This window comes from Melanotaenia boesemani, chromosome 6 (genome assembly GCF_017639745.1).
Source record: "Melanotaenia boesemani isolate fMelBoe1 chromosome 6, fMelBoe1.pri, whole genome shotgun sequence".
Lineage (NCBI taxonomy): Eukaryota > Metazoa > Chordata > Actinopteri > Atheriniformes > Melanotaeniidae > Melanotaenia > Melanotaenia boesemani.
In genome coordinates, this window is record NC_055687.1 from 8,340,367 (window position 1) to 8,352,649 (window position 12,283).

General features: G+C 37.9%; 1 protein-coding gene across 7 annotated transcripts in view; it reads right to left on the reverse strand.

The window, feature by feature from the left end:
- LOC121642399 (thrombospondin type-1 domain-containing protein 7A) overlaps positions 1–12,283 on the reverse strand; it is a 212,574-nt gene that overhangs the window by 134,556 nt on the left and 65,735 nt on the right. For all 7 annotated transcript variants that reach the window (XM_041989126.1, XM_041989125.1, XM_041989127.1 and 4 more), the window contains exon 2: positions 1,771–2,605. In XM_041989126.1, the coding sequence (XP_041845060.1) occupies positions 1,771–2,605 (835 nt within the window). The remainder of the gene's footprint in view (positions 1–1,770; positions 2,606–12,283) is intronic.

Genomic DNA, 12,283 nt, shown 5'->3' on the forward strand with positions numbered 1-12,283 from the left:
ATGAAAAAAAAAAAAATACAGATGAATTTTATAGCTGTTTTTATGTGCGGATATTTTCTGACATGAAGGTCACCAGAGGGTAAAAAATACATGTGAGAAAAAGCTAAAATAATCACCAAATAAAGAAACAGAAAAAATTGTTGAGAAAAAAACTGTACAAAAATGCCAGAGGAGAATATAAACAAATGCTTGCACATTTGCTTTATATCTTCAGGACAAACAAATGAAGAAGCGGCTAAATAAATCTAGACTTAAAGCTCACTGAGCTGCATTGATCAATGCTCAAACAGATCAAGCTATTACAGAAAAGCTGGTCAAAGATTATGAAAAGGTCACAGATACATTTTTTCTGTGACTTTTTCAGACCTTTTCATGTTAGTTTAGCCGCAACAAAATGCACATTCATGATGAATTACAGCCTTGAGAGACACCTGTAAACCTCAGTCAGATACAAGCATCTCTAGTGCTACAATTTGTGTTAACATGTTGATTTCTGATACCTTATCAGAAGTTCATCTTGCCATGACACATAAAGCAGCTCATTGTAAATCAGTTCAGTTTGTTTAATGAGCGAAAACGTCAAGGAACCTGTCAGGGAGAAGTGTTTTAGCAAGAAGAAACGTGGTTAATCAGCACTGCTTTACAAGTACTGTCCACAATGAGCCAGACGCCAGCTTAGAAACAAGGTACACAGAACAACCATTGTTGAGAATTTTTCTAATTCTCTCTGACAAAAAAGAAAATCTGCAGCTGCATTTATGTTGATAGCACCTTCCTGTCTGACATGACCGTTTCTGATTCATTTTGGGGAGTAAATGTTTGATGGGCATTTCAGGCAGGCACTCGAGCGAGTGAGTGGAAAATGACAGCTATTTAATCTTCCTTATTTTCAGTCAGACAGTCTGCCTTTGTAGCTCGCAGCAAAAATAATGACAGGTCAAGCAGGTTAGATCCCACATGGAGGCACTCAGAGTCACAGCATGTACTTAAGATAATAGTTCCCGGTGAAAGGGGAACATAGTGACAAGTGATGATTTGTTTGGTGGAGATTTTTTACATGATGATATTGCTTTAAAATGACTGACATGTTTTATCCCCCATTCATAAGGGATGCTTTACTCAGTCTCTAAATCTTTCTAGCTTGCCTGTAAGATCACTAAAAGTTAATCTACATTAAAATACAGAAAACAAACTCAAAATACTATTTATTTTACAAGACTAACATCAGAAATGCAAATTTTATCACTTAATAATCAATCATTTTGGTTGATACTTGATTTCTTCTCTTTTTAAATGAAATATATGCTTAAATATCTATTTAAAAAACAAAAACTCCACAAAAAAAAAACAAAAAAAACAACAAAAACACAAAGATTGATCTTATGTCATGAAAAGGAGCTTTTCTTTGCTACTACCGTCCTCAGAAGTTGACATCAAATACATTGTAAGGGTGGTTGTGCCTCATTGCACTGACAGCACGGCAGCCACAACGACACAGCTGATAAACATCCTCCCCAATATGTCACCTCCTGACAGCGGAAAAAAACTTTCAAGGAGGACAAATCTGACATGTCAAGCTGTTAGAAATCCACTGGCTTCAGGAGCAATACAACTAAATATCAAACAGAAAAGCAGAGGACTAAATGGTGGGAAATGAATCAATAAAAACAGAGACAGAGGGATAAAAGCTTATTAAGACAAGAGAATTAACTGCTGTGCACTGTGTGAAAATGGATATGAAAATTTCAATTTTAAAAGGTTTCCACTCACTTGCGTCCCACTTTGCTGCCATTCCTGTGTATGCAGGTCACCTCTCGAGTCTGGTAGCCCACCTGGATGTCCCAGAAGGGACTTTCTTGCCGGTTAAGGCGGTTCCTGGTCCGTTTCTTCTGGATAAGCTCCCTGGTTTCAGGATCTTTGACTCCTGCTCTCTCCCTTAGCCCTTGGCCTTTACCTTTCCTGCGTTTAACCTGCCGAGCAGTCCGGGTCTGCGGGACAGTGCAAGGGCTCCATGATCCAACCCTTAAACTGTAAAGACCCTCTGGACCTTTGCAAGGTCCTGGTTTACAAGACTGGAATTCAGTGAGGTTGGGACAAATAGAACCTCCAAAAAGTGGTGGAACCAGGATGCTGCGTACTCTGTTCCTGAGGCCTGTTCCACACGTTTTAGAGCAGGATGTCCATGGTGAATACTCAGAAACCACACAATCCTGAGGGCAAGGGATCAAACATGCCTGCTCCAGGCGAGGCATAGGCTCAAAGTACTCACAGATGGCATCTTCTGCTGGAGATCCGTCTGACTTAAGTATGCAGCTCACCTCCCGGGTCTGAATGCCCTCTTCGCCTCCACTGCATGTGAACTGCCGTGGGGCACCAAAGGTCCTTGCCGATACTGGCACACACTCATTCCAGGCACCGAGTTTCCAGTCATAAAGGTCCTTGTGCCAGTCACACACACGGAAACAGTTCCTCTGGTTGGAGGGACGCTGGCTCTGGTCACAGTTGGTGTGAAGAGTCGTCCAGCCGTCCACATGGGCACACCAGACTGCTCGGCTTTGGCTGCCACCCGGCCCACAGTCGCTGCCCATGCATCTTCCCCATGGACCTGAAAAACAAATGAACAGCCTCAAATCACAATGAAAGAATGAAACAAGAAACATTTGGTTTTCAGATGTGATTTAAGCAAAGATGCTTTGGTCTGCTGCATGAAACCTTTGGAGAAAACTCCTTTTTAAGCAACATGAAGATGCTGTTCATGAGGAAAATTCCTCATATTATCCATCCACAGCTGAAATGTACATATACAAAATATGTTCAATAAAGAATAATCAGTCACACCTTGGTTTGGTCTTGCATTTGGGTCAGAACCAGTGATTTTTTTTTATGCATAGAAAGTACTTGGTGGCTGCTATTGCATACAGGAGGGATGGTGAGGTAAAGCAAAAATAAAGTGTGACAGTGGAGACTACAGGTGGTGGAAGGGCAGTGGCTGAAAGTCAAATTACAAGTGTTGCGAGTTATCTGAGCCATTTATCAAGTTCAACTGACGACTAGCAGATTACTACAAACATCAATACAACTTATTTCACTGCACCAGTCTTTGGCTCACACTCTCTTTATCTTCACTTACAAATTAGAGCAGGGATTTAATTAAAAATCCAAAAACAGAACTGTGGTGGTGAAGAGGTTGGCAATCGGTTGATTTACCGAACTAATCAAATTGGATTTTCTATGTGCTTTTGTGATCATGGTGAACTATATGCTGAAATCAAGCCCAAAAAACAGGAAAAATTGTATTATTAATGTTATTTTGGAGAGAAATTTCCTAAAAAAATATCAAACAAGTGAAACATTTTTAGATTTAGGGGAGTAAGTAATAAACTACAGCCAGTACAAATTTTTATCTTCCTCCATATGGCTTTAACTCTTTTTTTTAGTTACTATAATGAATGTTATCAAACAAAACAAAAAACATTGATTCTTATTATTATTATTGACCAAAGGAAAAGAAACATGCTAAGAAAATTTTTTCTCTTCCTTTTTTCTTAGTGTGAACATTACAGGGTTAAAACAAAACTGCGTAACTTTCCGACTCTGTGCTTCCAGCTCATTTTGATGGCACAGTGAAACCCAAGGCTGAGAAACTGAACTTCACAACTGTTTTTCTCAGTCCAAACTGAACTGAGAAAAAGATGTGCACTCGTCTAAATTATAACAAGGTTCTTTGATTATATATTGTGGGATTTATTGTTAAATGTTTTGACTTTAGGGTGAGAGATCGCTGCCTTTTGATTAATATGTGTATCAACAAGAAGATTTTTAGATATAAATATTGGTATTGATATTTGGTCCAACAGTAGAACATGAATAAATAAAATATCTATATACCCAAATTCATTTACTCACATGGTAAAAAGAAGTTTATATCAAAATCCATCCATCCATTATCTTGACCGCTTATTCCATTTCGGGTCGCGGGTGAGCTGGAGCCTATCCCAGCATTTTAACAGGTGAGAGGCAGGGTACACCCTGGACAGGTCACCAGTCTGTCGCAGGTTTATATCAAAATGTGTTCAATATCTATTGCTGCCCTAGTGCGACATCATCGGCAGGTGTCGGGCCCTGAACAGATCTGACCACCTGAGCAGTCAAAATGTAAAAATCTGCAATGGTTCAGTAGGGCCACTTTAATGTCTAGAACTAAATTAGAATACTGATAAGAAATGTCCAATGTTTGCTGGCATTGCAGGACATCATCTTGTCACATGACAGTAAAACAGGAAGAGGTCAGAAGCTGCCCCAGATAGAAGACACATTTCATTGCAATGGCAATTGGGCCACATGCGGTCCAAATGCGATTAGCCGGTATGGACGTAGGTTATGGCAAGTGTGCTGTAGGCTGCATCTGGTGGTCATGTGGCTGGTTCTGGCTGCCAAGTCGAAGTCAAGGCCGAAAATGGGCCAAACCAAAATTGCAGATGGGCCACATTTGGGCCAAACATTTTTGTTTTGCTGTCTGAAGTAGCTGCTCTCCTCCAGGAGCACCAGCTGGTATCCACCTTCTTAACTGAAGGCTTTATATATGGTTACATTTTAACAGTTACAGTACTGTTCCAGGAAAATAAGGTACTTTTTACAGTCATGTTTCTGTCTATTTTGGTCTAGAAGCAAATTTAATTTTCTCATCCTGTCTAAAGTTTAGAATATCACATTGATCCTTAAACAACTGTTCATCATTCTTAAATGTTTTATTAGTTAACTGAGCAACCACATAATTAACAGTTAAATAAAGAGGAATTTGTTTTTTGAAGATTCCATGTAGCAGCTATCGGAGTACTTTTAGCTGAAGTGTAAGCAAGGAAAGCATACTCTCTTAAAAAGCTGTTCTGGTTGGCCACTTGTAGGGAAACTAGGAAGGACCTTTTACCAATCTGTATATCAAATTCTTAAAAAATACATAAAGAAATACAAAATAGAGCAAAATACTGAAACATAAATGTGGAATTAATGGGGACTTCATGTCACATCAGCTCCACTACTGATTATGTTTAAATTCATAGCCACAGAACAAAGACATAAAAATAATTTAAAAAATAATCATCCTGCACTTCATCCCTGAGTGCAGGATGAATCATTAGTGTTTCTCTTGATTGTTTTTAAGGAAATGACTAATTCTCAAATAGCAGTAATGATAATAAAGAGCTCAAACTGGGCCAATTACCGGGCCAGATTCCTGTGTGTTGGTGATGTGCAGTGTAAAACATCATGTGTCAGTAAGTTCATGCTGAATGTGATTTTATGGGGTGTGAAAGCAGTTCTCATAACTTTCTCCTAAATGTAAGATTTTTGCAGCAGGTTCTCACGTCTGTCCAAAATTAACCGTCCTCTGCAGCATGAAAAACTAAGTTGACATGATTAAAAACGGTCCTAACCCATCCAGCTTAACACAGCTGGAAGTCAAAGCATTTTGAAATGCGTTAATTAACACAGTCTGACTGTAGGGGGAATTTAATTAATTGGAAAGTTTCATATTTCAGCTCAGTTTAACCTTTCAGGTAAGGGGCTATGCAGACTGAGAATAACAGGGAACTTGGGAGGGTACTAACCTTACAATCGGAAGTACATTACATCACAACACATATTCACAAATTTTATGTTATTATTATTCTAAGACAATTGCTTGTGACTGACCGTAAAGACAGGGTAGGAAATCTGTAGAGTTGTGAGTTTATTCGGCTGCTCCTGATGAGGCTGTTTGTAGCTTTGTCACTTAAAGAACACATGGAGGATTCAAGGACTGATGTCTGAGCAGAATTTCTGCAATTACCTTTTATCAGAACAAGTATCCATCCCTTACACTGTAACTTTTTTTTCTTACATTTTATCTTATTAATGAACTCTTTAACGCTTCTTCCGCACCCTGCTGTAATGCTTTTATTGTTTTATGTAAAACATTTTGAATTGTCTTGTTCATGAAATGTACTATAAAAGTAAAGCTACCTTGACTTTAATGCTGATCTCAGATGCTGATTCATGTACAGGATGCATCTTCAGTCAACATGATGCAGCATTCACAGAGACATCAAAGCATTTTATAAATGGCTGTTCACCCCTCAGTCAGTATATTAATGCCCTTCTGAGACCTTACGTCCTCATTCAAGGACATCACAGTTTTGGTTATCTGTTCCATTGTAGTAAATATATATAAACTCTTTCCTCACCCCTTCCATCTCCCCTGGTGGGGTGGGTAGCTGTTCATCTCAAGCTCCGGTCCTCTACCACACTCCTGGGAATTTGAGCTTATATCTTGTCTTAGGAGGTTAAATTATACAGATTAAAGTCTGATCATCAGGTGATTTCTTTTCAATTGGGCGTCTACAGCTCCAGAAAACTATGGAAGCAGCTTTTTGTCTGTATGAATCTTCTAGATTTTAAGTTGTTAAAAATACAAACAGAAATGTAATCTGGTGAGCCAGCATCGAGCTTTTAGGCAAAATGCAGTCGAGATAATGCTTTCAAACCTGATATGCAGCAGAATCCAGCAGGCTGTGTGGAACCAAAATAAAATATGTCCCATATCTAATCGGTCCAAAACAGAAGTCATCTTCTCTACAGCTCAACATTGTGGGCTCAGGAAAGTGGGATTTAACAGGTTTTCAGTAAATAAAAACAAAATTAGCCTGTTTGAATCAAGAAGAGTGAGAGTCCTGCTCTGATGCCTCATCTTGTCCTCACATAGGATATCATGGGGCTTACCAGCGATTTGCTGACATGTTTACACCCAGCTCTAGACACAACCTTTTTTCTCCAAATCTAAATCAATGCAAAGTCTGTGGTAGCCTAAAGCTAACTTTTTAATATTGCATGCAGTCTGACAACATCATTCAACATCCTAAAAAAAATGGGTTTCACCTCCATTTGATAAATACATCCCATGTCTAGCAAAAACAAAATTTCCAGAATGATTCATAAATGTCACACAGTTGTAGACCGAGAAGCTGCAAGAATCACTGCTGTACAAATAAACAAAGACAAATGGAAACTAATTGTTTCCATATTGGCATTTTAGTAAATTTCAACATCTGCAAACTTATGCATATTCTTGGAGGAACGTGCATTGATTGGTTACATACACTATCTCAGGCTAGTGCAATTTAAATGGAAATTCAGTTGTATCATCAAAATTGTTTTCTGTGTCCGTTCATTATTATAGCTGATGGAGAATCCACTGATAACCTTAAGAGGGGAGATTTAATAGTCAGGTGTCTGAGCATGTGGCACGCCTGTATCACCACTGTGCATAAAGCAATGAAAACTGAGCAAAACACAGAAAAAAAAAACAAAAAACTATATGGGTAAATTAATGCATCTGAGAATGAATAAAAAGTGAGATTTTCTTTCAAATGAGCACTTGAAGCCAGGTTCAAAAGCAAGTCATTCATGAAAAATGTAAAATTGTCTTATTTTACAAAAAAAATGTCACAGGAGTTCACGGGTGACCCCCATGGCAGTTTCAAGACAATTCCAGGGGGTCGTCAGATCATTTAAAAACAAAAGAAAAACAAACAAACAAAACAAACAAACAAAAACAACTACATATGTTAAATAAATTTGGGATTTTATTCAGGCTGTCAATTAACGCGTTAATGCAAAGAGATTAATCTGTGAAATAAACGCGTTCATTTTACTACGCATTATTGCATAAACACCAACGTATGTTATCTTGGGGGTCGTGGCTCAAAACATTTGGGAACCACAGCTTTATATAACCAAGAGATTAAACAACATTTACAACAATACACACACATATACAAAACATGTGCACATGACATGAAGGAAAACAGCAAAGTCATCAAAACCACAAACATCAGAAACTAAGAAAAAAAACTGCAGACTTAAAAAGTTATTACAACTGTCATTGTAAACACGGGTAGCAATGATCAATCAGAACATTTCACAACTAAAATGCTTAAATGTTTTTAAACTTAATTTAGTGAGATCAGCTATTTCAGCTGCAGGTTGCTGATTTTTATGGTTTGGGGAAAAAATGTTTTAATGTGCTGCACTCTGCTGTAAGTACAGTTAAAAGAAACAAATCCGGAGGATAAAAACAAAAATAATAGCTTCCTGTACTTTTTATGTAAATACAAGTCTGTAAACAGGACTTGAAAATATCTAACTTTAATAAAAAATTATACAAATGAAAAAAATAAGTGAAAATGAGACACAGGATGGGACAAACACATGAAGGAAAGCAACAAAAATCACACAGGGTTACGGAAAGAGCAGCTACTAAACCTGCATGATAAATCAAAATCATTAGTGAACCATGTTTGCATGGAGGTGAGTCCATGTACGATGATCCCAATTTGCATAAAGTCACCTCAACTTTAACTTTAGCAAATTAAAGAAAAGTCCTTTGCTCTTGAAACACAAAAGCTTTTCACTTCTACTTTGAATGGGAAGCATGGAGAAGGTGGAACACATAACATGCAGCATTCAGGGACACTGCAGGGTTTGACAAAACAGCAGCATTTCACCTTGTAAAAATATCTTTCAGTTATAAAAAAGAGTTATAAAAAAAATCTCTTAAGATGAATTATACACTTTATGATTTTAACATGTGGTAAATGTGTGAACGTGTGATCTGGAAGTGTGGTTTCTCAGGTTACTGTTTTCTCTTTCATACTGTAGGAAGGTGTTTCAAGAGTTGCTGGTGTCATTTGCATCCAAATTTACTTTTGGATGGAAGTGGACATGTGTGTGAGGTATGACTCATGAGAGTTGAGGTTGCTGTGAAAAGAAGGGTAAAGACACGGATGAAAAAGAAGCTGTTGTGTTTTATCTCTTGAGTCTTTTTAAGCACAGACATTTCATTAACACCTCAGGAAAGGGCCAAACTTATCTCCACTAGCAGCAATTAAAACATTTATGTCCCCTGAAAGAGATACAATTCCTTCAGTTTAATTTATGTCAGCCTTAATAACATTTTGTTTTACTCGGGGCCCCGCAGAGCCCTCAACAGGTCAATAGGGTGTCCCCCTCATGCCTCCTCCTGGGGATCTATGCCGTGAACTGTGCTGTATATGGAGTGTAATATCCTTTCTGTCTGGGTGAAAGTTTGATCTCTCACTGGGCCTCAAGTGTGTATTTAATGAAGAGCTTCTTTGTCCTTTCAGGGTCGGTCTGGCCAATGAATGGGTCACTGTGTTTCTCCCTCTCTGCTCATGTTTGTTTATTATTTCTCAAATCTACCACATTTCTATCAAGGACGTGAAGAGAGAACCTTTCTCTCGATAGGGTCTGGGTTCATCTGAGGATCATTTCTTCTGTCTGGCAGCCACTTTGCCAACCTCTCAGAGTCTGTAGACGTGTGTTGACTTCAAATCATTCAGTGTAGGTGTAATATAAGCCTATATGAGAAAGTAGTGGAAAATGAAGTTTTTGTTATGAAAACTATCAAATATTTCCAGACTTGGTGGAAACTCAGCTGTATTCTGTTAAAACTCCTACACTCTGCTGTCAGAGTGTGTCTATATGTGCTGTGGAGCAATAAGAAGAAGCAGTCTGAGGGGTAAAAGTGAGTTAATGTATATATTAAGTAAACTTTAAGTCTCCATGGACTGAGTCTCTCTCACAGAAAGTACTTTTCTCCAGCTTGTCAGAATAAATTATAGCTTGAAAAATGATTTGTCTTTATGGTTGTTTATAGTTTTTACCCAATTCCAAAAAGGTCAGGATGCTGTATAAAATGTAAATAACAACAGAATTCAATGATTTGGAAATCTCATAAACACATATTTTATTCCTAATAGAAATTAAACAACATATTATACGTTGAAACTGAGACATGTTATGATTTCATGGAAAACATGAGCTCATTTTACATTTGATGTCAGCAACACACAAAAAAAAATTGGAACTGGGACAACAAAAGGCTGGGAAATGTATTATATTTTATTATTTATTTAAAATACCTTTTTCCCCGGTACAGAGAATGTGACTGCAGCCTAAAAGCTGATCTGTCATCCCTACAGCAGCGCTGCTAAATTTCAGTTTATTTATTTATTTATTTATTAGTTTTTTTTTTTCTTGGTGTAAAGCTCAAGCACAGTGTTTCAAAAGACAATTCCTCAAGTTCAACTCTGTGTAGCTCCACGCTTTACACAGAATTAACCCTGCAATGCAACGATTGCATGTTTGCATAGCCTTTGGGAAAAGTGAGCATTACCACATTGAACTTGCCGCATTAAGTCACATTAAGCTCTGCAGTGCATCTGTTTGCCAAGAGCTACAAAACAAATCTGGTGTGCATAAGGCGACTTGTTGCTTTTTAAAGAACACAGCTAGAAAATGTTGCCATTCACATCATGCTATTCCATGAAAACAGTCAAAAAAATATTATCCCTGCCTGATGGACATTAGAACCTGTTTTTTTTTTTTTTTTTTGGTCAGGCTGCAACATCTGAGTGCATCAGAGATTAGTGCAGAAAAGAGCAAAAATTTCAAGGAAGAAGAAAGATGACCACAGGCTAACACTTAGCATCTGAAGGAATACTTTGAGGAGCTTAGCATTCATGGAAGATTGTTAACCCCAGCCTGCTTTTAGTGCGATAGGTGCCCTGGGCAGCGCTGAACTAAGCCACATTCACTAAAGCTCTCTGCTCACACTGGATCTAAATTTCATTAACTGTAATGCCACGATTATGCGTGCATGGCTTGAAGGAGCGTCTTTGATGACTCTTTATTCATCACGTCCAAGCAGACGTTTCAACAAGTCGCACAATGTTTAACAGTCCCCTCCATTTTTATCTGCACTACTCTCTGCATACTGAATCTGTGTTCTGACTTAATGAAAGCAAGCGGGTGCTTTTGTACAATCATTTAATAGGCCTATTAACTCAAATAGACTTTTGGGTTAAATGTTAAATATAATAAAAATGAAGCTAGTAAAACCCTTCTGCATGTCTCTTTGCATTCATATCATTCAATTATCATATTTATCTTGACTGTGTGGTCACTCAACACTATTTTAGAGCCTCAATTAAGCTTCAGCTCAAACACAGTTATCTAGAAAATGAATGCAGGGGTAAGTATTTTCTTGAGATATTACACATTATTTCTTGTCTGTCTTTATATAGTTCTCAGCAGCCATGCAGTCATGTTGTAAATATAATGTGGAAAATTAAGTAGACACGATTTAACAGCTTGTAAAACCACCTTTAGCTGCAATAACCTTTAGTATTCATTTTCTGTATGACATTAATCTTACATGGAGGAAATTTGGTCCACTCTTCTTTATAATGTTGCTTTAGTTTATTGAGGTTTGCAGCTTTTGCTTATGCACAGCTCTCTAAGAGGTCTAACCAGAGCATTTCAATCAGGTTTAGGACTTGGCTTTAACTAGACCATGCCAACATCACAACTTTTTTTTTATTTTTCAGCGATTCTGTTGCAGATATGTTTCTGTGTTTGTGATTAGTGACCTGTTGCAGAAGCTAGTTTCAGTCAAGTTTAGCTGTTTGACAGATGACCTCACATTAGACTGCACAACACTCTGGCAATGAGAGAAGTTCAAGCTCGACTCAGTGACTGTAAGGTGTCCAGGTCCTGTGGTTCCAAATAAAGCCCAGATCATCAGCCCTCCACCAATGTGCTTGAGAGTTAATGCTTTCCATTGTGACCAAACATCTTTATGTTGGTTAGATAAGGCCAAAGACAAGACATTGGGCAGGAAATGTGAGTTAATGACTTTTTCATAAAATATGAACGTTGAAATGATGGATTATGGGACTACACTATAATAGAAGATGATGTTTGGGAAGTTCTCTCTGGAACTTGATATAAAGAAATCAACAGCCAAATGTGAAAAGAATTAAACTAGAAATCAATAACCATATACTTTAATACGCTTCTAGTGGTCTCTACTCGCCTGAAAACACTTTCACTACAATTTTGCTGGAGAAAATGTGGGACGATTGGAGGCCTGACAAGTATTTTCTGGGATTGCCCCTTAATCCAAGTTTACTAGAAAATGTAAAAGCAGAAATAGAAAAGACTGAACAAATACCTGCTGATATTTTTGTTGGGAACTACTCAAAGCACAAAATTAAGCCAGAACAAATAGATATCTTCTCTAATTAGTAGCTAAAAAACAATAGATTGGAACAGGTGCATCAAAGCACAGACAAACAGACCGAAAAACTGTTTCTATCCAGAGCCATCTCCACCCTGAACTCTCACACGCAACGACCCCAGCCACCAGCATAGCCACATCGTACAA